The sequence below is a fragment of the Dromaius novaehollandiae genome, chromosome W (genome assembly GCF_036370855.1).
Source record: "Dromaius novaehollandiae isolate bDroNov1 chromosome W, bDroNov1.hap1, whole genome shotgun sequence".
NCBI lineage: Eukaryota > Metazoa > Chordata > Aves > Casuariiformes > Dromaiidae > Dromaius > Dromaius novaehollandiae.
Window position 1 is genome coordinate 22,668,166 of NC_088130.1, and position 26,206 is coordinate 22,694,371.

At 41.0% G+C, this 26,206-nt stretch overlaps 1 protein-coding gene across 2 annotated transcripts in view; it reads right to left on the reverse strand.

The window, feature by feature from the left end:
• LOC112992374 (solute carrier family 12 member 2) overlaps window positions 1-22,984 on the reverse strand; it is a 66,909-nt gene extending 43,925 nt beyond the window's left edge. For both annotated transcript variants that reach the window (XM_064500499.1, XM_064500498.1), the window contains exons 1-2: window positions 22,208-22,984; window positions 471-590 (exon numbers count right to left, since the gene is read on the reverse strand). In XM_064500499.1, coding sequence (XP_064356569.1) covers window positions 471-590; window positions 22,208-22,828 — 741 coding nt within the window. In that variant the 5' untranslated portion in view covers window positions 22,829-22,984. The remainder of the gene's footprint in view (window positions 1-470; window positions 591-22,207) is intronic.
• Window positions 22,985-26,206: the final 3,222 nt, after the last annotated feature.

The window sequence follows — 26,206 nt, forward strand, 5'->3', positions numbered from 1 at the left end:
CTTGAGTAGTTGATCCAAGTCAAGTTTTGCCATATGAAGATACTCTCCTCACAGTAATTTTTGCTTTTCTAAGAACAAGTTTTCTGTCATTTCAGACCACAACTTCACAGATCCAAACTGAACACACAGCAGTTTATTCTCTCTATAAGGCCTGTGTGCCTTAAGATTCTTGTGTAGTAAAAAAGTACAATTTATTTTCTTTTTAGAAGTTATGCAACTTCAAAACTCTAAAACCTGTGCTAAGACACCATGATCCCTTTAGAACTTGAAGCCTTGAAGAATTTTTCTTAAATTTCCAAACAAGGAAAAAAGTGACCCTTACTAAGGCTATGACATTTTTCACAAGTTTCATACATGTGATTTTTTTTTTTTTTTTTAAATACAGAGCTAATACAGTCCTCCCCCCCAAAATAAGGCTGTTAGAAAGATTGTATCTTTTTAAGACACTACAGTACAATATGTCAACTTACCAATACACCTTTTATCCAGCCAAACTTGACTACCCCTTTGCTATCTGGTGTGTAAGTGGCAGCTGCTTCCCCAGCTGGTGTTCCTTCCTCTCCATTTGCATAGCCATCTTCAAAGGGCTCCTAGGAAAAAGGGATACTGTTTATCTTTTATGTGCTTAATCAAGTTCCAAAGGAATTTTAAACTCCAGTTGTAAGAAACAGTCTGCTTGGGCAAACAGAGAAAACAAATTAAAGGATGGCAAGGCAGAAGTTACCAAGGCTTTCCTCCATGTTCCTTGCACGAGACACTGCCCATGTATTTCAAGAAATGTAAACCAAACATACAAGGACAATTTAGGCATTCTGTTTCAGTTAATTCAAATAGATAGCGGTCAGAGTAATAAATATTTTTAAGAAACAGTCCTAAAGCCCTAAGAAAGAAACAACTGGTCTTTTTCTATGAGAGTTACAAAATTTCACTTTCAGTGAGTTCTATGGAACAAAGTTTTATTTCTTAATCTGAAAGTGTACACTGTTCTACCACAAATTACTGGTCTCAGCTACAGCATTTCCTGTAGTCCAGACTTAGCTGTCATTTGATCAGTTTTTCAGGAAATAAATTATTCACTTCCCTGTAGACTGTTCTACTATTCTTTGTAAGATGATGCTGCTGGAAAGGAAGGTGGGAGAGCAGCATTTCAGGCAGGAGGAGGGAAGAAGTCTCTTTCCAAAACTCTTCCCCATTTAGAAGGGGAGGATGACACACACAAAACACCAGTCACACGTGCAAAGGCCAACTTGTGGCATTCCTTTACGATTCAACTGTTAGTCATTCAAGGCAGAAAGCTTGACTGTCTGACATGCATTAAAAAGAAAACAAAAAAGAAGTTGCATGCTTCTTTTTCAAGAGGCCATTTTGTTTTGCCAAGCCAAACAAGCCTTTAAATACTTAACAGTTAAGTCTTTCCTACACTTACTATAGGAAATCTTCAGGAAGCACTCTGGGCAAAGTATGGTAGTTGTCCAAGGCAACAAGTATAAAGAATGAATACACTAGAAGAGAGCCCGAATATCATCCAGGGAATACTATTCAATAAACCAGCTCAAGCTATATTTGTGAAGCAGCTTGCATCACCAGGGGCTTAAGAAACACTTAAACACTTAAGCAATTAGAGGCAGAATCCCAATGAGGTAAAGGGCAAAGCTCCTGTTCGCTAAATAAGTCAAAATATATTGGACCCAACTCATACTTAGGAAATACGTTTTGTGCTGAAAGCATACACAAAGTCAGGAAGCTTACTGTGAGATATTTTATTAACTTCCCCCTCCTTCTCTTCCTGATACACTAATACCAAATATACACCAACAGCACAGAGTCCAGAGGAAATCTTATAGAACAGGCACTTACGAAGGGTGCCATCCATATTCCCCCATGATTAGAAGTAAACCTACAACCAGATTAAAATAAATAAATAAATCAGATCACATCAACACAATCCAAAGGCATTTAGCACAGATTCACGTCAGTGCCTCTCACCCAAATTCTTTGATATGCAATTCTCAAAAACAGATATACCTGAAGACAAGTATATATAACAAAAACAGATATACCTCTAGATATCCTGTGTGGCATAAGCTTTCTACCACTAGGCAGGATCATCATCAGTTTACAGATCATTACCTTTACCAGAGAGCTTTCTTAAATGGTAGATCGTCTTGTCTCCAGGAGGGAGAAAAGAAACAGAGAGCTACCCAATTTGCTGAACTGTAACTTTTCTAGTAGGAGAGAACTAATAGCTGCAACTTCTTGGAGTTCTGCATAGCCTTTGACCTGACCAATCTGTTTATTTGCCAATTGCTCCTATCCAAACACCCAAACTTGAAACCAATTAAGTAAGAAATGGCATACAATCCATTTAGAGTAAAAAACCTGTGAGGACCAAGAAGAGAATTGAGGAGCGGCTACATTTAAGATTTTTCATTGAATTAACTCTTGCATCTATATGTGAGAAAGGAGAATATTAATTAGCCAACTTTTCTGTAATACATACAGCTACAAGCTGCTCACCCGCTAAGCCTATGCTGACCTGCCTAAACCTAGAAGATCCGAAGAGATGGAAATCCTAATCAGGTTTCTTGCCCAACTAAGGCACTCACAATAGGAAAGAATGAGTCTGCATATTGCTCTGATATCCTTTCCCCCAAATACAGGAAGGTGGATTTATTAGTCAGAACTCTCTTAGGTTTTAATGCCTCAATTATCACTTTGTCTGATAGTTTTCCTCATCAGGTACTGCCATCTCCAACAACACTTAACAGAAGTTTCTCTCCCCTTCGTTCCCCGCCCACCTCCAAAAATGGAGTGGGGAGATTTGTTAATGATGTCCCTAATCTGTCCCATGCAACAGAAATCTATAAGCCAAGCCCTTCTAAAAAGAATAACATTTTTTTGATATTTGACTTTTCACATACACAAGAACTTTTGAAGGCAATTCAAGGTAGCAAGATAGTCTCCCACAGCTGTGGGGACGGAAGAGCCCGATATTCTCATTGCCACCAGCTCATCTGTTTGCTTTGTAAACTGAAGAATCTTCTTTGAGCTCCCCCTAGCACCAGTAAACAGAGCTAGTGCGCTAACAGACTGCACAGATCACTACAAGGACCTTTCCAATTCCTCAGAGAAAGTGAAATTAATTTATCTGCAGATAAAAAGAAAACCTAGAAGGAACAAACTTCTGACTACAAAAGCCAGGGTCTGCTATCTCTGAACCCTACACAGAGAAGGCTTTCATACTTTTATTGAGGCTCTAACAAATCTCGGTTAATGAGGCACAATCAATTGCAAAAACAAGAGCAGGGAACTCCCTATTTGACATAATGCACTTCTATATCTATACTATGCTGCATTATCATGGGAAAACTTAACATGGGGCATGGAAATTTGTCAGTGTCTGCAATTTAAGCTCTCTGTAGACTTTCCACGCTAAAGTTTACTTTCCCATTGTACTCTACATTACTAAATTAAGCAGCCACAGCAGCCTGAGAACAAAGAATCTCAAGATCACCTTGAATACTCTCAAACACAGCCCAGGACACAAATGGCATCCTAAAGCTAGTTTAATAAACATGTTCTCAAGCATGCAATTGTGGAACTGTATATTATTATTCTTTCATGCAAAAAACATTTGTGTTACTATAGAAAAGCAGCACATTATGCTTGCAATCAATTTAATTTCAAAATCTGGCATGAAGGCAGTCATGTTTATATTATCTAAGCAGTTTTTAATACTTTGGCCAAGACAAGTGCCAACATTTGATAACATCTTTTGGTATTACAAAAGACAACGTCATGTTTCTAATAAGAAACAATAAAACCGTTCTTTGAAAAGATTGGTTAGAGGAGGAGCAGGGAAGGGCTGGAAGAAATCTGTATCTTAGTGTCCTACAGTGTTGAAATGTTATACGCGACTAAAGTAGTTAAATGCTGCAATACTGAGTCACAACACTTTCTCAGAAAAAGCTAGAAACCTTAATTTACTGCACATTCAGGTTTCAGAGAAGGTTGAGAATACCCTAGGATGTAGTGTAACAGACAGTTAAATATCTCGGTTTATATGACTGGCTGAATATTGGTAGAATCTACACACTTGAGAAAGCTACGGATTTTAGTAGAACGCGCAACCAAGTCCGTAGCTCAGCCTGTCTTATTTTGTGAGGCTGATAATGGACCATTACTGAGTTATCAGTTACCACATCAGTTCCAAGTTATGCACACTACAAATACAAGAAAGTTTTGTGCTGTAGGTCTTGTCTCTCTCCACTATGCAATATTTTTAAAGAGGATATTGTCAAGTACATGCAAAACTTAATAGCCAAAAGGTTATTGCTGTTTATCAGTGCTAGTGGGTGCCCGATAAAGCACCAGTGAGAACACAGATATTACAAAGTGTGGGCACAAAAGAATTACACTGTGCAAGGCTCCAAGTTTAGCCCTTTAATGCCAGACTAATAAAGCACTGCTGTGGTGTGAGCTGTAAATAAAGCAGAAGTAGTATTCTTCATGCTTGTGCTCATGAGGAAACACAATGCTTTTACTCAAGTCACACACTGAATGGAAAAAAACCTCACTAGCACTATTTTAAAATGGCAATGCACGCACAGTAAGATCTGCAGATCTCACTAGCACTACTTAACAACAACAACGCATGTAGAGCGAGATCTTTGTAAACAGTCAAAATAACACTAATATACCACAGAACTGGGGAGGGGAAGGGTATGAGGGGAGGGGAAAGAAGACTGAAGGCTCTAGCACTTCAGATCAGAAACACTGGCACAAGAATTTATGACAAAACATTTTGTCTTCTGTTATCTAATAAGTCTAAAGAACACAGAAAGTTTCAGTGTTCACTTATACTGTTTGAGAAAAGATAAGACGCATCCACATGCCGATGGTTCCATTGTACACTGAATAGGAATTTAGGCCAGAAACAGTTAAATTCTCCTTCTACACAGAAATTTCCATTGCTGTACCACAGTGTACCCAGAAGTATAGATAATCTACTATTTCATCTCCAGTACGAGTTCATAAGTACAACAATAAGTTATTTGTGCCAATCATGAATAGCCTCTCAATTTATTAGAAGTGGATCAGAAAAGACTTGCTAGCTGGAAGAGATTTTTCATACACAGTTTGCAAGATACTGTGTCTGCAAGAGTTTCTCGTCAAGTAAGAATCGCTATTTAGCTTTACTGAGAGCTCTGAAACACTTAATAGTTGTGTAAATTATGCAGCATGCTTATTTGTGGTGAATTTATTTAGCTTCCGTTTTAGAGGCAACATACTGAGATGTCGTTGAATTATATGAGGTAGTACCAAAATGAATGTGTATGAACTCATTTGCTCTCATTTCTTTTCCAATATAGTAACAGGGAAAGTTCAAGGAAAGGACGACATCCACTAAAGGCTAGGGATTGCTATTAAATGCCCTTAGAGCACTTGAGTTATAAGGGTTTTTTCACTTTTTTGACAGAATAGTTTAAGTTTACACATTTTTTTTAATCCGAGTATAACCTCTGTGATTCCACACTTTAAGCAGAAAGCTATACCTGAATACTCTGTGCTTTTCTCACAGTCTGCCTGCCTGGGAACATCCTGTGTAGTGAGTAACTTCTTCAACTAATCTCTCCTGGTTTCCATTACTCTCCTGCAAGATGTGGAGGCCAAAGAACCACCTGGACTAGAGCATTTAGCTTTTTTTTTCTGCCACTCCAGTCTGACCAGCTACCAATCACAAATACCATACAGTAAGGGCTCTTCCACACGCACAAATTCCTTAGAAAGATTTCACAGCTGTAGCTTCTTCTCATCTAAGTAGGATAAGGCACTGAAGCTGTTCAATTAGCTAGCACTATCAGGAAAATCAAACAAAAAAATTCTCCTCCTTTCCAGTTCCAGTTTCTGCAGCAGTATATGAAAATGTGGTTCCATTAAGTTTAGACACTTTAATAAGAGAACAGCCATTCACATTCAAAACTCTTTCACCTACACATTCTGCTACTCAGCATGCTGCTGCTGTCATTGAACTGCAGGACAGAAAATTAGGCAAGCAGCTTCTTCCATCAGTTGAGCTATACGCAGAATGATTCAGTGTAAAAATAGATCTCTGTCCTCACCAGTTACAGAAGCAGCCTAGACAACTTGCTTATACTTTTACCTGCCTAGGAGTCCTGTGTTTAGAGATGATTAATCATCACTGACAGTGCAATTCATTTTCAAGAGAATGAGAGACTTCCACACATCTACAGTCCTCACCACAGCTTCCATAGTTAGTGGCAAGCTGTTCGTTACATCTTCCCACAACAATTCGTTACCGTCTAGAAGGAGGTCAACTTTACAGGCATCCACCATTTTTAAGAAATTTCAGTTTGTAGGAGGAAGGACTAGCACAATGTATTGATCCAGATGTAGCATGCCAGCTATCTCGACAGCCAAAGAATCATTACTTGTGCAGATTACACTCCTAAATAACCACACTTTAAAGTTACAGACAGTTAAGAGTATGGCTGCTAAAATACAAAACTACAGAAAGACAGTATAGAAAATTTTCAAAGAGTTAACACAGCTCAAAACAGGGGTGGCAAGAAGTTTTAGTTAGTTTCAGACACATTCCTCTATCCAGAGTGTCCGTAGGAAGAAAGTGACCGGTGCTTAAAAATAAAATTATCAAATATTGCAGGAAAAAAAAAAAAACAAATGAGCAAAAAACCCACTTTGTAACTTCATTGGTGAGAATTTGATATTTTTTGTTTGTTTCTGAATTTAAAGGTTTAAGATTTCTAGTGGGAAAGTGCTAGAACTTTTACCAAAGGACTTCTTTTTCCTTAGGAGAATCCCAGGCTTCTAGCTTTACATATTTTGGGGAAAAAACTGTGGAAAGCTCCATGGCTGTTGCAAAAGAAGAAAGGTCACTACTCTCCTTAGAAGTGGGAATCAGTATGATTACTAAGTCCGTATCTCTACCGAGACTCATGAACCCTCTCAAGTAATAGACACCAGAGACCTCTACTGATACTGACCCAGAGTTGAATGTAAACACTGCTGGCTACCTGGCCTATAACTACTGTAAGTCCAAACGTGTACCTATTTTTACCAAGAGCATAGGAAGCAAGAGCTTCAACTGCAACATGAGGCTGAGGTTGAAGTACAGAATTTAAATGCGTATTCAGTAACATCCATCTAGAAGGACACGCACTGCATTTACATTGCTAAGATCTAACTACATAATGACAAAATTCCTCAGAGGTAACTAACAATTTGCACGATTGTTAAAGAAGCCATAAATCTTTCCCTGAACAGACAAGCCCTCCGCTTTCTTTTCTGGAATGACCTTTTGGATTCTTCCTTCCATCCCTACCCTGCGATATTTTTAAAAGGCTGAAAAAAAAAAATTTTTTTTTAATTGCCGGATATATTGTATGCATAGAACAACCCTGCTGATGCAGCCACTTTATTGTGAGGCAATGACAGTGACTACTTTTGTAAACAGTTCTTTATGGGCAGAAGTATTTAAAGTGCAATCCTATACTAGCAAAGATATTCAGCCAGCTATTAAATTTTGATCAGATGACACTAAACTGTATATCCAACACATCTGGTCTTTAAACACTGCATTTGCAGCATGCTAACATTTGCATTCACCATACAGGAGTGCAGATTCATGGTTTGTACTTGAGATTCTTTGGGAAAAAAAAATGGTTACATGTTTTAATGCTTTTATTTAACCAGTGATCAAAGAAATTAAGCACAAAGGAGTTGTGCTTCCTTTTTAGAACTTTAGTCTCTATGGAACGATTTTAAGCATACTGTTGTCCAGACAGGCTACTACAAATAAGCTCTGTTGTTGTATTATGTATCTAACAGACTAGACTGATCTGTTTGCTAACCTTTGAAAATAGTTCTGGTCCACCTATTAAACTGGAGTAAAAAGAAGATGATGGCAATTACAACCTATGTAAGAACATATTTCCTCAAGTCTTCTACTCCACAGTAGCTTCCCATTATGTTAACAAATATATATGAAAATAGTTTTCCTAGGATCTTGCAAGTGCTATGGACATGAAAATATTTAATGGCATTTTCTTTAGAACAGTTAGTCCATTCTGATGGACTAAATCATAAGTGCTAGTGATTAACCGAATTCTCCTAGGAATTACGATTTTATTCAAGTCTCTGGAAGACATATTATTAATCTTTAGACTTTATACAGTAGAAAGGATATATCTTCCATTAATCAATTTTCCTGTAACAGAGAAAGTCTGAAGAAGTATATCTTGCGTTTGAGTCTTCATAGTTCTTCAAGAGAGAAAAACAAAAGATGAAAAGTGTCCTGGTCCTCTCCCTCCAAAAAGCAGCAATCTTTGATCAATAGTTTCTTGATTATCTGGACATATAATCTCAATTCGCATTGAAGCACAGGTCTATTACAGCAAAGCTGACCCCAACAGTCACCACCCTTTCAAAAAGGAACTAGCAAAAAACAGACAGTCATAGAGAGCCATGCACTTACATCACAGCCTGATACTCGTTTGCATGAACTCCATATGAAGCAAAGTTTCAAATCAGATTGTCGGACTGAGAATACAAAGTATCTCAGTATTTAACTATAGGAGAGGAAAAATAGTTCTCAGCAGTCTTTCAGTTGATCCGGTGACACCGATGTATTTTTATTCACTTCTTTAACCTACTACTACTGTTCAAGATGTCTCAGATAACATTCAGTTAACTTTGCTCTGGAGACTAACAACAAATCATAGTGAGCTTTTAACACTAACTTTGAAAGACACTTTAGCCAGCTCTAACAGCTTTCAGATGTATTCTGTAAGGGAAATAAACATGTCTAAAAGAAAAGTAGCATTATAGGTAACTACTCAAACAATATTTTGCTCCACTTAACAAAACTCTCTTAAGGAGCAATCAGTATTGGCACAGACAATTTCTTTTGTAAGCTAGTAACACTAGCAATACTGTTGTCAACAAACAGCTAACTTCTCTACACTGAGCTATCCATTTCAAAAGTACTACCCCTAAAACTGTTACATATTCTTATTGCTTTCATTTATGCCAAAATACAATTCAAGTGGACCTTCCGTTTGAGAGATATTAAAGTTTTCCCAAGCCTCCCTCCTGTTAAGATACAAAAACTACAGTCTGTACCAATATCCAAACCAGCTTGAAAGAGCTTCTTCTTTAAAAAGAACATCAATTTACTATTTAGAACTGTAAAATGATGGCTGTATAGCACAAAATACTTATTACAGGAGGGATATCAAAAACCTTAGCAATGAGCTTCTAAAAAACAACATGGAAGTCCAAGAATCCCCCCAAAATTACTTACTATTTCACCTGAAATAGCACCAGATTTAAAGATTCTAAATGTTCAGCAACTTGGAAAGAAGAGGGGCAGGAGAAAGAACAGGCAACCTGCTTTACATTCCTTCCTGACCAGCAAGCCAGAAGATGGCAAGAACATAAGTAGCCAACAAGTGACCTGCAGTAAGCAGTAATCAAAGCAAAGCTGACTTATGTCAGAGAAAACAGGGCCACTCACGATAGTTAAAAAACAAAACAAAACAAAACATAATATAGCTTTTTGCCTAACTGGAAACCATTCACAATTCTTTTAAACAAGCATCAACAAAAAGATGCAATACAAGCACCGCCACACAATAAAGTTCATTATATCTGAATTGATCACACAAACAAACAAAAGGCACAGGCCCAAGGATGTAAAGAAGTCGCTGAAGAATCTCATAAGACACAGTGACTGGAAGTTAACAGCAGACACTCAAGGCCTGTAAAAGCAAACACAGTGAGAAACCCTACTCTGCCTACATCTCTCACTACTCATGAAAGAAGTCTTTTCTGAACTACCATAAATAATTTCACAGAACTACCATCTTGTTACTCAGTAACAGTTGAATCAGAACCCTGGGAATAGAATAGCTCTTTAGTAGGAAAGAAACAGAAGATAAAACCAGAAAATTGCTCCAGAATGGCTAAACCATGAAAAAAATTGGCATTATGACTGCACTTCAAATACTGTGTGCAGTTCTGGTTCTTCCTCACCACTCCTCTTCAAAGATGAGGATGGAAGAGATATCATGAGTTAGCATGGACATGTTTGTTTAGGGTTTAAATACACGAGCTTGGAACCATCAAGCAAAGTTCTCAGGTAGCAGTTTCAGCACAAAAGGAGAAACTTTACCACATAGCTTAGGGGTAAGCTGTGCAACTCCTTGCCACAAATTATGTGAATGCCAAGAGGCTGCATGGGTTCAAAAAGAAATTAGAACTGAGAATTAAAAAAAGAAGAACACAGAAGCTATTAAACACAAGAACACTATTTAAATTGGAGATTGCTGGAAGAGTCAATCATTATATGTTTGCCTTGTTACTTATACTCTTCCCTGAGCAGACAGTGTTGGAGACATGATACTGTGCTAGACAGACTTTTGGTCTGACTTAATACAGCCATTCTTATGTGCCCAAGAAGTTTTAAATTTATGTCCATCAAAGCTAGAAACTTGAATTATAAAGTAAAAGAGTTGAATTTTAAAAAGGGTTTTGAAAACATTGGAAGGACTTACATGATATAGAAGTTGCTGATCTACTTCTGAATTTCATGGATACAATAACGTAAAAGGAGAGTTTTACCAGTTACAAAGGTGAGAAGATACTCAAAAGCTGGTAATACTCGCTCAGATACAGACTGCAGTGTCTTAAAATGGAAGTATTAACATATGACTTAAATTCTCTAGTCTGAGAGCCATTTGCCTGTTAGAAGATTTTTTGTAGGATATGTCTGCTAGAAGTCTCATCCTGCCACAGTTCTAAGTTTAAAAAGACATTGAACGAGTGAGCCCAGCCATAGATCCATTCTTCGTTATAGCCCTCATTCTGATGAAAGAAGAGTGAGGAAAGAACAGATCCTAAAACTGGAAGTAGGTTATCACTTCTTACATCTTGATTACATCTCTAATTACATCTTATCTACAGATATAACACAATCTGGCAAGTATATTTAATGCTTCAGGCAGGGTAATACCCAACTGAACATAGTTATCTTTCACTTTAGGACTGCTACTCATAAAGAGAAGAGCTTCCATAGACACATAAAGCAGCTTACAAATTCCTGATAATTCTTTGGTTAAAAATAAAGTTGCCAAGTTCAAGAAACAGTTTTAGATGCTCCACAGCAGGTTTTTCAGGAGTTAGACTGAAAGCTTGAGTGATCAGTATTGCTACCAGTAAAAAAACACCAGTCAGGTAGCAAGTATAGAAGAAAAATGACAGAAAATACATGTCAAGACATCTCTAACCAAACCCCCCTTTAGCATTTTAATTTAAAAAAGAAAGAAAAAAGAAGAAAAAAAACCCCACACACTTTCAAGGAATTTTGGGAAAAGAAATCCTACCAACCAGTCTTTCAGAAACCATTTATACTAAATAATACATTCATAACCAGTGGAGCTCAGTATCAGACTATTTTTTTTTAAGGGAAGTATTGTTTTACAGAATTCCAATCAATATAAATAATGCAGATCAATGTCTGAGCATTAGCTCTCAAACACCAAAAATAAATACAAACATTTGGCCATATGTAGCGTTCAGTCACAGCTATTGATTGAAGATCAAAACAATTCAGCAGTCAATGCCTCGCATATTATGTACTTCATTGATTAGTTTTAAGCCAGGAATGAGCAACTTGCTCCTGGAATTTATAATTCCCATTGTCTCTCCACTGCAGTGTGCTTCTCCTTGTTTTAAGTGCATATGAAATGCTGCTACCATGCACTCTGGCTCCAATACCTTTAAGTCATAACCTAAAGAAGTCTACTAACCTATTCAATGGCACCCAGAAGTTACCTACAGCAACAGGAAATACATTACCCAGATAAAACATGATCTGTTCTTAAAACTTGGATTCCTTGAATCCAACACAAACAGCTTGAAAAGGGTTTTCTTTGACTGAGACTAGTAACCAATGGTTCATGTTTACAGCCAAGGGAGCAAAACTTAAGTGCTTTGGCTGTATTACCTTCTCTACAACTACATATTTTAAATATGGCAGCAAATGCCTTTGGCTTCCACTTTCAGAGATTTTAAGCAATTGCAACAAGCACAGAACACTAATGTTATCTTAAGCCAAGTACTGTGATCACAGTGGAACAGTTTTAAAAGGCAGAAGAAAAATTTACAGTTACAATTAACATGTCAACTGGAGAATTAGTCAACTACAAGTCTCTGCTATCAGCTTGTATTTCAGTGTCTTGCAACTCAATGCCATTTCTGACAGAGAGACATTAAGCAGTATTTGTACAGATGTATATTACATACTATTCAATTTTAAAATCCCTTTTTGCTTTAATTCTTCCAAGATAGAGAGCTATCCATTCTTCCTCCCAACTCTTAGCAGCAGAATAAGCCAGGCTAGCAAGACTTTATCAAGAAACCTACTCAAGCGGCTGATTTCAGCTTAACAGCATACCACTCTCATTGCATGATAGCATACTTATACAGGACAGACAGGAGTCATCTTTATTAATCTCACCATCACTTAGGTCTTACGTGCATACATTTTTATCGAGTGCTCTCTAATACAGCTTACTAGCCACACCAAAGCAATGAATTTTTCACTCTGGTGAACATTTGGTTGAAGAAAAAGGATGGGAAGCAACTTGCAAGTGAAGCAACAAGAAGAACCGCCCATACATAAGAGCACTTTAATTGGTGAAAATAAAGAGAATCTTTTCTTTGGTTGATCTTGATGAACTTGATCTGATGACCTCAACAGACAGACGTGCAGAGAAGAACAGAAAAAAAGTGGAGTTGAAGGAGATAGAGAAATGAGTTTACCTCCTCCCTGCCAAGCTACACAATTTAATCAACGTTTGTGATAATCTCTCTCCACCCCTTTTTCTTTTTGTTATTCCTCTGGATATTTTAGGAAAGATTCCTTCTGAGGGAAAGACTTAGGGCAGTAGATGGCATAGCAATATTCCACAATCATTAAGTCACCTCACATTAAGTAATCCAGGCATTTGAACACTGCACAGTATTCCAAGTTTGATCTCATCCCTTTCTTTGCCTTCTTCCTCCAGTGTATCATTATGAACTTCACTTTTTTAGCTTTTTACAAGGGAAAAAAAAAAGCGCAATGCTTACTTAAGTATCCGATCAAAATAAAGTCTCCATCAAGGCAGATTGCTTGCTAACTCATCTCGAAACAGAGACAGGGTCAACACTGTTTCGTCTAATTGTTATAACAATAGTATAGGAAGTTCAGATTCAAATCTTTGCATTTCTTTAAAACAAGTCAAGGTTTAGAAGCTTTGTGATCTGGGCTTCAATAAACAGAGGAAGACTAACTATATTTAGGGAGGGAAAGTTGCAGGGGACAGCATTCAAGCCTAGACAGCAAGATTTGAAAGCTTGCACCCAGCATACAATAACGAGGTCCAAACCCTTTCAAACATGGGGTGCTGCAGGTACACAATAGCCTGGTCTCCTATTGGCAATTTAAATAGTTTTTTTTTCTCCCACACCAAAAACATTACTTACAGAATAAGAGCGTTTTGCAGCAAGATTCAGATTAAAAAACAAAAAATAAAAAATACTCTCTACATCCTCAAGTCTCAGTTCACATGCCCCTCCTTGGGTACAGGAGGGAATGAATACTCTGGACAAGTTGATCATATGAAAATGAAAGCCAAAAGGGAATTCAGCATTCAGCAGCTGTTCAATGTGGCCGCCCTATGATAGATTCACAGTGTTCATGTTCCTCACTCCTAGAAATATGCTAGGAAAAGTCTGGCCTTTCTGACAAGAAATAATCTGCCACCATCAAAAAATAATTTAAAAAAAATTTTCCTTTGCCAGGAAATACCTGGAAAAGTCTCCACTTATCCTAGCTATCAGGAAACTGCATCATTAACATCTAGTCACAAAAAAAGGAGGCATGGCTTATTGTACAAACTGCAAGTGTGACCAATCTGTCCAAGATAAGAGGAAGAAATACACATACAGTACTTCACCCCTGGAAAACGCATCCTAGCTAGAAAGAGCATATGCATTAATGTTTAGAAAACTCACATCCCAGTTCTGGTTCTCGTGGATCACTATGTTTAATAAATGTTCCTGCTTTTTTGTGTGTGCGTGTGTGTGCGCGTGCACGTGCGTGTGCGCACATTAAGCCCTTTCCAATTTAAGTCAAATCTTACCCTGCAGATGTTACAGATCTTTACAGCAGAGAATTAGGACCGTCTGGTGAGGAACATAAGCTCAAACCTTTAACTCATTCCCTGCCCTCCCCAGACCCAAACTACTAGTTCCCTTAGTACACTAACACATTTGATTTTTTCCACAAGAATCATTGTACTGTGAATGATAACCAAAGTAATTATTCATCACTGCATATTGATTGTCATGTTCGCTTGAATATCCATTGAGATGAAAAGAGACATCACACTTCTCCAGACAACAGATCCAGTTCTGAACACAGATAAGTCTCACTTGATTATCTGAAAAACATAAGGCTAATACGTCTCTAACAGCTAGCGAGCTTTTAAGTGTTTCAGCAATTTTCCTGTTCTCCAGAATGAAGCAGATGCAGCATTTAATTGCTTAAGAGTTGAATCAAATTCTATTAGCAAGACACTTACATAGCAGTTTTGCATATTTAATTATGAATCAAGAAATATGATGTTCTGTAAATACAGCTAAAAGAATTCCTGTTTGTCTTGCTGAAAAACTTGTTTTCAATACAGAGAATTTCCAAGTCTTCTACACCATCCCCCCAAAAATAGGTTAGTTTGAAGAGTTCTTGCTCTTAGCACCTTATAATTTTCATCTGTTTCTGCAAAACAGAATATTACATATTTCTCATTCAGGAGTTGAGGGGGGAGGGTAACCATATGACAGAACAGCATGAGTAACCTTATTAACACTTCATTTTCTAATTAGAATTCTATTTCTAAATGTAATGAGCTTGTGAAAACCACATTTAAACCATAGTCTTATAACAGATAAACAGCCTACAGAAGTCATTTAAAAAAAAAAAAAAAAAAAAATCAATTCAGCATTGGTTGAACTTTTTATAAGTTATACCACGAAGTGGGAGATATGGCTAAAGGCACAGTACCCTGAGCTAGCACCAAGCTGGTAGATTTACACAGCACAGCACTTGTACTGGTGCAACATTACATTCAAGCCAAAGCTGCCAAACTGCTTCCAGCTCAAAAGTACCCTACTAGGAACAGTCTTAGGGGTTTCTGTACCATGCAAACCTTCAGAATAAGAGTAAGTTGAAACACTAAGCTGGCACTGCATTCTCTACAGCTACAACAGATGTTGCTATTTTCTTTGAATTCAGAAATCTGAATAATATGATACAGTAAGTTTTCAGAAAAATTAACTCGGGAAATGAAGATGTAAGAGAGAAGCTTCCTTGTTAAAAAGGCTTCAGACTGAGATTGGATAGGAATTATTTTGTTACTTGCCAGAATCCCAAGTCAGCTAAATTCATCAGCCACAGATAATACATTTACTTAGTTTATATACACACAAAAAAAAGATTTAGTAAGTTCAACATGCTGATTAAGCTTCATAAAGTAGAGAAATAAATCAAAGGCATTCCATGTTCTCAAGCTGCAAGGACTGGACTCCCAAAGTACTGAAAGAAAGGTATAACAGTTTTAAGTCTGGTAGTAAGGTTTTTTTTTAATAGTTAACAAATGAGCATACTGTAACTGCTATTACCTATAATCAAAAAAGAGGAGAAAAGGTTGATTTGTGTTTGCCCATGTCACTTGAATATTGTATGAGGCTTTAGAAAAAGTTCTGAAGGATGCAGAGGAAGACAGCATACCAGTTCGAATTACTCCAAGATATTGATCTTGCCATTCTCCTCCTCTGCAAGGATTTTTTTTCCCCTCCAAGAAAGGAAATCAGAGGAGGTCTAATCAAATACACTACCAAGAGGGGAAAAGTTAATATGAAGATGAAGATTAATATTCATTCTGCAGCTCCTTCCTCTTTAACCAATTTTGAAACAGCTTACACTGAAAGAAGTCCGTCAAGCTAGAGAGAAATTATTGCTGTTTTTTCAGGTTCTGCTCTTGAACTAGTCTTATTGATAGTGACAGCATATCAGCTAAGATTAGTTTATTAAAGGACAGGCTCCTCCAAAAGGGCACTCTCACCTTCTCTAGTTGTACTCTTCTCCACCTGCAAATTACCAGGCCTTCTCTTCTGCTGCCATTAGTGCTTATGGGGCACAGCAAATTGGATCAGAAAACTGACCCACCTTATCTAGTCGGAGCTTTCTGCAGGTTTCGGGTTTTTTGTTTGCTTTCTGTAAGCCGGACCAGTTCCCATATCCAACTCAAAGCTATGTAAACACAAGTGTTAGCCCAAGAGAGAGCACAAGAGTTTAACCTTTTCAGCAGCAGCCCACCCTCAGGCTGTACAACTATAACTTGTTAACACCATTCAGTTATCTCCAGCTTCTCTGCAATAAAACAGAAAGAAAGTAGTGTGAACAGTACTAGTGGTTTGCTGAAGACAGTTCAAGGATTCTGTTGTTCCACAGGCATTTTGGACTAAGGACTATGATCACAAAGAACAGATCATTCATTATGCAGTTTACAATTACAAAATGCACATGGCCTTATAAAACACAAATCCTGGAGGACTAATATGAATTGCTGCTGAGACAGAGCAGTATATTAACTATCACCATCATCAAAGAAAAAAAAAGAAAAAGGGAGAGAGCGAGAGAGAGAAAGAAAAAAGGCAGGTGTGATATCAGGACAAGTAAAGTGAGGATTTTCTAAACAGAGATAAAAATAGCATTGAAATGCCATTTCATGTGATGCTGGTAAAACTTCTGGCACAGGTGCATGGAGCTCAACATTTTTAAGAATGATGAACGAGAACAGTTACAAACTACAGGCTTCTAAGAAGTCCTGAAGTACAGAAAACAAGACTAAAAGAGCTTGCCTTGTTTTATTTTGGTAAGATGATGTTCAGAAAGAAAACTCAAATATTCTTTAAAAATATAAAGAACAACAAGAAAGGAAAGGAGCTATCTGAATTAAATTATATTGACTCAAGAACTGAGAAGCCTACTGCCCATGAGTAAGATGCAACAAGACATTAAGAGACTCTGATCTGCTAGAGGGCCTCAGTCTTCATTTAACAGGGGGAAAGGGGAGGAAATAGTTTTTAAAAACACAGACTTTACATGATATGGTCAGCTACCCTGACAACCTAGAAGCAATCTAGAATCACCTTTAGTCTTATGATCCTAGTAAAGAATTTCTAAAGTTTCTTCTGTGCCTCTTTAGTTGATCTCTGCTCTTTCTTCAGATATTGTACTGAAACAAATCAAGAATTAAGAAAGGTTAGATGTGCAGCAGTCATTTACCATTTTCAAGAGCGTATACATTCTTTGTTAACAAGCAGTGCTAAATGCAACCTTTCCACTAAGCTTAAGTTAACATTTTAACAGTTACCATATATGAAGATCACAATGCTCTTTCAAGAATGTACAAATCAAAGCTAGAAAGATAGGTTGGATAATTATAGTTTTTTAAACTGAGTCAAAGTCAATCCATCCTGCCTCAAAACTATCAGTAGTGTTGCCTTTTTTCTTACTTCTCTCTCCAAGATCAGAAGACAGATGCATAGATTTCTGTGTGGGAGGAAACAGAGTGCACAGTTGCACTTTTAAATGTCTTTTGTTTTGGGGTGATGGGGGAAAGGAAAGTGAAGATCTTTCTCTGAGATCACTGCCTCTAGTCTGTCAAGGGAACCAACTAGTATGCTCATTAAGCATTTAAACAGCAGAACAAAACTACCAGTAGAGGGCTTGGTTCACATACTATCTACTTACTGCAGCTGTAAGTCACTGAACAAAAGACGTGTTAAGTCAAAACCCTTCACATACTGCAAAGTGTCGTCGTCTTCAAAAAATAACCATGCCAATTAAGGTGATGCTAGTCTAAAAACATAATATACTAACTCATGGCAGTGGATAACTAAAACACTGTCCAATTTTGAATGTTTAGAAGCATTCGCCTTCTAGAGAGCAGAACAGTAAGGTCTACAATATTAGGGTGATTCTTCCATTTAGGAAGATATAAAGGCAGATTTCAAAGTAAAGATGAAACTCATTTTACATACTATAGTTGTACTTACAGATTTAGCTGACCTAGGCAGAACGGATATTCCTAAACTGCAAGATGATCTTTTAATTAAAATAAATAAATAAATAAAAGCTAAGCTATTAATCTTCTTGATGTCTGAAGACTGTTCCCCCCATCACGGGAGAGGACATTGCTGCAACTGCAACAAAATCCTACAGCACATAATATGCGGTTGCTGTTCAACTTCTTTGCCAATAGTCGTTATTCTCAACTCTAAATCTCTGGAGGCTGATACTACTGCAAAGCAGCATTTTATCTATGAGATTAGTGATTGTAACAGAATCACCAAACTCCCTCTACCTTCCCTCTAAAGACAGGGAGAATTAATTCATACTAATTGGATAAGCAACAGACTGATCACCTTGGCTATCTACAACCAGTGATAACTAAAGACAAGCCCCTTTGCTTGAAATGGACCATGGTAGATCAAGTTCAGTAGTATGCAACTCATCCAAATTAGAGCATCAGAGCAGCCCCTAGGTGCATTTCCGCACAGTTTCAAGAGCAATTCCTCAACTCTCGTGCTATAAAAGTTACTGTTGTAAGGACTACATAACACTTGAGGTGATTAAACAGCTATCCTACCATGACAGCAAGACAAAATCTTGTCATAAGGTACCCCTTGTGTATGTATATGCACATCTTCCTCAAACAGTGTTTTTCTGTAAGAACAGAACCAGAAGAACAGTTAAACACGACTCTTGTAAACAAAATTAAGAAAACATTTTTCTGCCCTTTCATTGGCACTAGCCTCAATATTACTGGAACAAGTCCCCAGATATATTTACCTTTTAAAAGGAAAAAGGAATAGCACAAGCTTTAACTGTAAGATGAAATAGCTAAATTCAGAGCAATGAACCACATTATTAGCAAACAGAGTTCTGGATCAATCTTGACACAAAATAACTGCCAACTTTGATGTGCCAGGTCAAGCAGCTAACCAAATCAAAAACAATTATATTTCCTACAGCAAATCAAGCATTTTGTAGGCATAATAGTAATCTTCATTTAGTGCCAGTTTTATTCAATGGTATTAGGCCATACCAGTTGCCGTACTAACTCTTTGACACACATGCTGTGCAAGTTAAGTTAGTGCTAAATATCACAGCTAAAGGAAGAAGTTTAATTTTTCAAGTTTGTAAAAGTCAGGAAAATATCCTATCCTTAATGTAAGGTATTATTCAACACTAGAGACCATGACCAGTAATTAGCAGGAACTGATGTCACTTTGTGAATGGAAACAAGAGATCCCCTGAAAGTCTGGATAAAAACAAACAAAAATGCACAATGGAGTTTTGTAAGCATTAAAAAAAAGAAAAAAACTATGGCACCTTTCTGATTTAAGAGTTGGTAGCTCTCTCTGGCCAGAAAGCAAATGTAGAATCACAGATGTGGTGTATTTTATACTCTGGATATGGGAAAAACACAAGTATTCAATGCTATTATTATGTTTGACACACCCTTATTAAGGCATGTGTTCGCAACATTATTTCACACAAACTACTATAATTCTAAAGTAGAAAAAGTGCTTCCCTTCTTCATTTTAAGTCTCATTGCTTCCTACCACATTAATTGCTTTGGAAGTGAAACCTCTTACAACAGAACGGCCAAGTTACTCACTACGCGGAACACCAACTTAACTTTTGACGTTTATGCACATGACAGCTTTTAGAATGAATAGTGAAATATAATATCAAGCATTACAAAAAATTGCAGGCTGCATTCCCCTTCCCTTTTCTTTTTTTGAAACAACACTTTAAAAAAAATAAGTCTTCTTCATGTAGATACCTATCCATACCACAAAAGACATACATGACATTTTAGAAAACAGTAATTTGACTTAAATAGTGCTTATAATGCAACTACTCTGAGTGTGATTCAGGAATTAGGTCCACCCACAGCTCCTGTATACCATAACCTACCCAGAAAATTCCTTGCTATGCTTTCTAATGAAATATGAAAAAACCAAGCTTTTTAAAAACTATACTTTTAGAATATGTTAAATTCTGTGCTGAAATGTCTCAATAGTGTCATGAAGTGCTTCCTTGACTGCTACAATATGAACACATTCAAATCTTGTCTGCCAAGGTTAAAAATTCAGGTAATGTTCTGCTTACAGGAAGAATAGCTAAGGACTTGCACACTTCTCCCTCTCATCCTTGTGTATGCCAGAAGTCAGAAATTTGGAAAAATTCAGCCTGCTTTCATCTATGTTGTGTGGCTTTATATACAGTCTATCTAACTCTATGCACAAAAGAGTAATTGGCCACTCCCATTGAATACTAATTTATAATCAGACTAAAGAAGAAAGTAACTCTTAAGGAGGAGACCCAAAATGCAGCAGTAATTTATTGTTACAGTTAGTAATGATTTTGATATCTAATCTTAGACATTCTATAAAGATACTTCCTTGCGACACCAAAAGTGACTTCTGTCTAAACAGATGAAGAGTCATGGTTTCAAGAAACATACTTATGGAACGAAAAAAATCACAAATCAGTTCAGCTGCACTTCACTGCCTTACAGATAGCTTGGAGCGGGGGGGAAACAGGGCAGGGAGGGAAACGTGTTCAGAACAGTTTCATTCAAACCAATATGAGTTTATCCCATTGACTTTAAAGGGCAGGAATTTCACCCTTAAAAAACATGCAGAGTAAGTACATCTTTCTTCTTGCCTCTTTCCAGTAGTATGCGGGCTACTACATTATCTTAGGAATTATGTAACTACAGCATAAATTATATATAAAGAATAAAGACGGAATCTTATCAGTGCCACATATTACACAAACTAATGTCAAACACAGCAAGATATTAAAAGAAACAGGAGAGCCTTAAAAGAGCATAGGTGGAATTCCATAAGAAAACACATAAGGAGTGAAAGATAAGATGAAAAGAGTTCTGGAAGAAGAATATTCTTCACTTCATTCAGATGTAACCCACATGTTCTCTTTTTTCACTAAACCAGCAGAAAACCCTCTAAAATATGTACTTATTAGAGCATGGCCAAGTACCAAGAGGCAATATTCAGACTGCATGAAAACAGCACTGTGATAGTCTAATCTGGCTTCCCTTTTAATAGGATCTAAGAATTGGATCAAATTAATTCCAGGTTCAGCAAAAGCTTGTCTTTTAATAAAGACAATGCAAATAAGCTTTCATCATACCTCATCTCCAATAACATGCCGACTACTCCAAAAAAGAAAAAACTTGACATGCACAGCTTGAAAATTTTTGAAGTCTTCTTCACAAAGCCCTCACAGGCAGGGCTATTTAACGAGACTGAAGGGATTGCTTAACATGAAGGAGCCTCGGCTCTTATCTACGCTACCTTCAGCATCACGCAAGACAACCGTTTGGTTCAGCATTATATGTGCAGAGGGAGAAGAGATGGCATGCCTTTTCAGCAGGAGATAAACATCTCATCACCACTAAAAGCTAGTGCATCCTTGTATTTTTTTTTAAAGTATCTCTTCCAAACATTTTCATTCCCCTCCCCAACCTAATACTCCTTGCAGACCTGGAGCTTCCTATTTGCTGAAGGCAATACAGACTAGAAATGAAAAACTGCTTGATCTACTCCACAACAGACCCTCTTCTCAGTTCTGGAGAAGACATCTGCCCTGCAGACATACAATTATCTGTCTCTCTTACGTTGGGTGTCTACCTCTGAGAAATACAGGGGAGAAAAGACCCACTGCACCACTGAAAGAGAACAAAAAGATCTAAATGACTCAATTCAATTGCACTGCTGGTATCTTTCGGAGCACGGCGGGCTTTCTCCTCCTACAGAAACCTACCCACACTGCAGCCCAGAGGAGTCAATATGTCGCCGAGATGTCACCGCCGCGGCCAGGGGCGGCCCTGGCGGGCGGCGAGGGCGCGCCGGGCCGGGGGCTGCCGCCGCTCCCCCTGACAGGCCGGGCCGCGGGTAACGGCCGCGCGCAACGGCCGCCGGCTAACGGCGGGCGGGCGGGGACGCGGCGGCCGCTCACCTTGTCCAGCTCATCGTGCAGCTCGGCCAGGCTAGGCCGGATGAGCTTCTCGCCCAGGTCGGCGGCCGTGTGGCGGTAGTGGTCTATGCGGGGCACAGCGTCCATGGTGTTGTGGCCGAAGGTGCGCAGGTAGTAGGTGTTGGTGTGGGTGTCGTAGTAGTAGTGGTGGTGCCCGCCCGAGTGCAGGCTGCCCTCGCTGAGCACCGTGTCGCCGCCGTTTTGGAAGCTGACATTGCCGCCCTCCGAGCTGCCGCCGCCCGGCTCGCCGGGGCTCTCGTCGCCGGCCGACGGGTCCACGAAGTTCACCCGAAACCGGCCCTTGGCTTCCTCGCTGCCCTTCCCCGCCGCGCCGCCTTCCCCGCCCGCCTTCGCGGGCGCTTCCGGCGGGCGGCCGGAGCCCTCGGCGACCAGGTCCACCTGGAAACGGCTCTGGCTCGGCGTGGGACCCAGCGGTCTGCCCAGCGCATCGCCCGCTGCTGCCGCCAGCCCCGCGCCGGGCTCCGCGCCGCCCGCCGCGGCATCCTTGCCCTCCAGGCGCGGCTCCTCATCCACGGCCCCAGGCACGGCGACCGCCTTCTGCTCCGCGGGGCCGGGCGGCGGCTGCTGCTGCTTCCCCTCCATGTCTCCTCCTCAGGCGGCCGAGCTCAAGCCGCAGCGGCTGCTCTGAACCCTCCTCGCGGCGGCGGCGGCTCCGCTGCTTTAAACCGCCAACCAGCGCCCGGGGCTGCACCGCACCGGAGACAACGCAAGGCGCCGCGCGCGCCCCGCCCCGCCGCAGCGCCAGGTGATGATGCTGCCGGTGCCGCCGCCGGCGCTCCTCCGCCCCCCGCGGCAGCCCCCCGCCCCTTTCCGCTCGCCCCGGCTTCCTCCCGGCACGAGCCAGCCGCGCCACCTTCCTCTCGCCCCGCGCGACCCGCCCTCCTTCGCGCCGGCTTCCTTCCCTCCCTCCCGCGCCTTCCTCCCGGGGCACCGCCGCCCCCCGGCCCGCCCGTCAGCCCCGGACGCCTCCCCGCGCCCGCGGTTCTGACAGCGCCACGCGGGGAGGCGCGGCCGGGCCGGGCGAGCCACCCGCGGCCGTCAAGGCGAGCGGCGGGGAGCCACCGGGAAGGAAGCGGCCGCTGATGCCCGCCCGCTCCCCCGCCCTCCGGCCGCTCCACCTGATCCCGGCTCCGCAGAGGCAGGAGCTCGGCGGCGGAGGCGCCCAGCCCAGCCCAGCCCAGCCCAGCCCGGCGCAGCCTCGCTTCTCTTGCCCGCTCGGAGGAGGCGAGGTGCGCGGGGCCGGCGAGGCCGCGAGCACCGCCCGCTCCCCAGGCTCCGCCCGCCCCTGGCTGCGGCAGCGGCGGCGGAGGAGCGGCGCCCCAGCCCGCTGGCGGCGAGGGCGGCGGCGCCTCCTCCCGCCCGAAACTATGGCCGCCGGCGCATCCGCCCCGCGGGGCGGTGGCGAGGCGAGGGGAGCGGAAGGGAGCGCAGCGCGGCGGTGGCGGCGGGGCCGCGGCGCTCGCGGCGGTGTCAGCCCGCCGGCCGCGGCGGCGGCGGCGGCGGCGCGGCCCGCTCTCGCGAGAGGAGCGGCGGCGGCGGGGCCGGGGGGGCTGCTCGGGGCCGCCGCCCGCCCCCGGGAGGTGTCGCTGCAGGCGGCGGCGGAGCGCGGTCACATGGCGGCGCGGCTGACACGCGGCGCGCTCGGCCCCAGCTGCGGAGCGCCCCGGGCGGAGGGCAGTCGCCGGGGTGGGAGGCGGTGCGGCCGCGGGGCCGGCAGCAGCCCGCGAAGCGCGGGCAAGGCGGGACAGCGCGCGGCGGGGGCAGCCGTCCCGGGCAGGAGGGCTTCGCCGCCGCGGCTGCTGCGCCTGCCAGGCTTGCTCTCCTGGTCCCTCCCTCTCCAAGCGCTGCGCAGACACCGCCAGTCCCCGGTTGCCCCTCGCCCTCGGGCACCTGACCCTTGCTATCCTCCACCTAGCCGCTCATGAAGCAGTCTAGATGTAGGAGCAATTAAGTACGGCTCAGCTAAACGAGGGCGAAGATGGGTGTGTGCCTATGGATAACCAGTAAAGCAGTAAATGCTGGCGGATGCGTAGGAATGTTTGCACAAGGATATCTGGTAGGAGGAATGAATGAGGACAGCAAAAGTAGCTGGTTATTGGTGGGGTACTGTTTTCCCCTTCCTAGCCTTCCCCATCTCTTCCAGGTGCCTACTAAAACTCTCTTTCTCCTCACATAATAGATCTAATGTAACAGGTCTCTCTCGTGTGTCCTACATTGCAAGTCTTTTTCCCTGTTCTCTTAAAAGGTATTATTTCCCCAGCAGTCTAGATGGACAGTTATATAAATCAAAAAATGTGATAGTGCCATCTCTTTCCCCTCACGTAGTGGGGGATAGGCGTCTGGATAATTCATTAAAGTATGGGTAGTTACCACTGAGACTGGAAGAGAAAGCTGAAAGGTGAATAAAATCCTGCTCCCATAGTAAGAAATGAGAAAGGGACAGGCCAACAAAAACTTTTATCATTTGTTTTTGTTTTATTCTGATAATATAATAACCTTTCTGGACTGACGATTCTGATCAATGTGATGGATTTGCTGAGAGAGGGGTAACTTAGCCTAAGTACTTCAGTACTGTTCTGGTTGAGACGCTGGGACAATCCATATTTATACTTGAAGGTAATAGCTGACAGAACACGGGGGGAGTTAGGCAACAGTTACCAAAACTTCTACCTGATTTAGTTGCTAAAAATCATCACGCTAACATTCACCTAAGTTAGTCCTGATAAGTGATGGCACCTGTTTGTTTCAAAAACATTTGGGTTGATACTCCTTGTTTCCTGCTTCCATGCCACAAAATTTGACACAAAAGTTTGAGAACTTTTAGTTAAATTTTGTTCCATCTAAGCAAGGACTAGAAGGGTACCACTTAAAATGTTTTTGAAACAGTTTTGAGTAGTGTACACATAAAAATTGATTCAGCTAACATTTTTTTCCACATAAATTCACATGCAGCTCATTGCCAAATGAGTACCTAAATTTCCAAAGTATATTAATTGAACTGTTTTTCCTTATTATGTGATTTTCTTTTAATGTTCATCTCCTTTGTCTAGAAAGTCCAAGTGCCAACATCTGTTTTCTAGCTCACCCCATCTCTATGTTTTATTTAAATTCATAGCAATTTTGGTGACATAATCCAACAGAAAAGGACTGGAGTTTTAAAACAACAGTATTTTTTCTTTAACAGTCACCTGGAGGAAGAAGTGTTTCAATTTTAGGGATGTATGTGTGCATGAAAAACATGAGGACTCTTCAATAGTTCAAAAGATGGGGACACTGATCCTTTTGTGAGTGTTTCACCAGTAGAAGCGAAACAGGCAAATGGAGTTCTTGTATTTGTTTAACTAAGTGATAGCTTCAAGAAGGGGGTTCCTGATGCATTGAATGGGGTGAGAAGGAGAAGGCCTGCTACTGGGAAGATGTCAGGGACACAGAAAAGCCCTAAGAGAGAAGAGCACATCATTCTAGTGGGAGCACATGAATCCACATGGGGGAGACCCTTATGCAAATGAAAGAAAAGGACAAGACACAGAGCTCTTAGTAGATGGAGTTTGTGATGTGCACCCATCTATTGTAATATGAGATAATGATAAATCCTGGCATAGGAGAAAGTGAGGACTTGGGGATGCTACTACAGTCCCCAGTAAAGACATGGAAAATCCAAAGAATAGGAAGAAGATGGATGAGGAAAATACAGGCCCCACAGAACCCAAAGCATGGAGGAGAACAGAACAGAACAGCCATACTGGGTCAGACCAAGGTCCATTTAGTCCAATATCCAGTCTGCAGCAGTGGCCAGAAAGAAAGAGTGCCAAGGGAAGACCCTAAGAACAGGGCAAGCATATATGATAGGTCTTCCAGGTACTTTCGCAGCCTCCAAGCCTTTGCAGCCAAGGGCTAAGCAAGCCAGAGATGCTCTCTCTTCCGTGAACTTGCCTAGTCTCCCCTTGAAATTATGTAAAT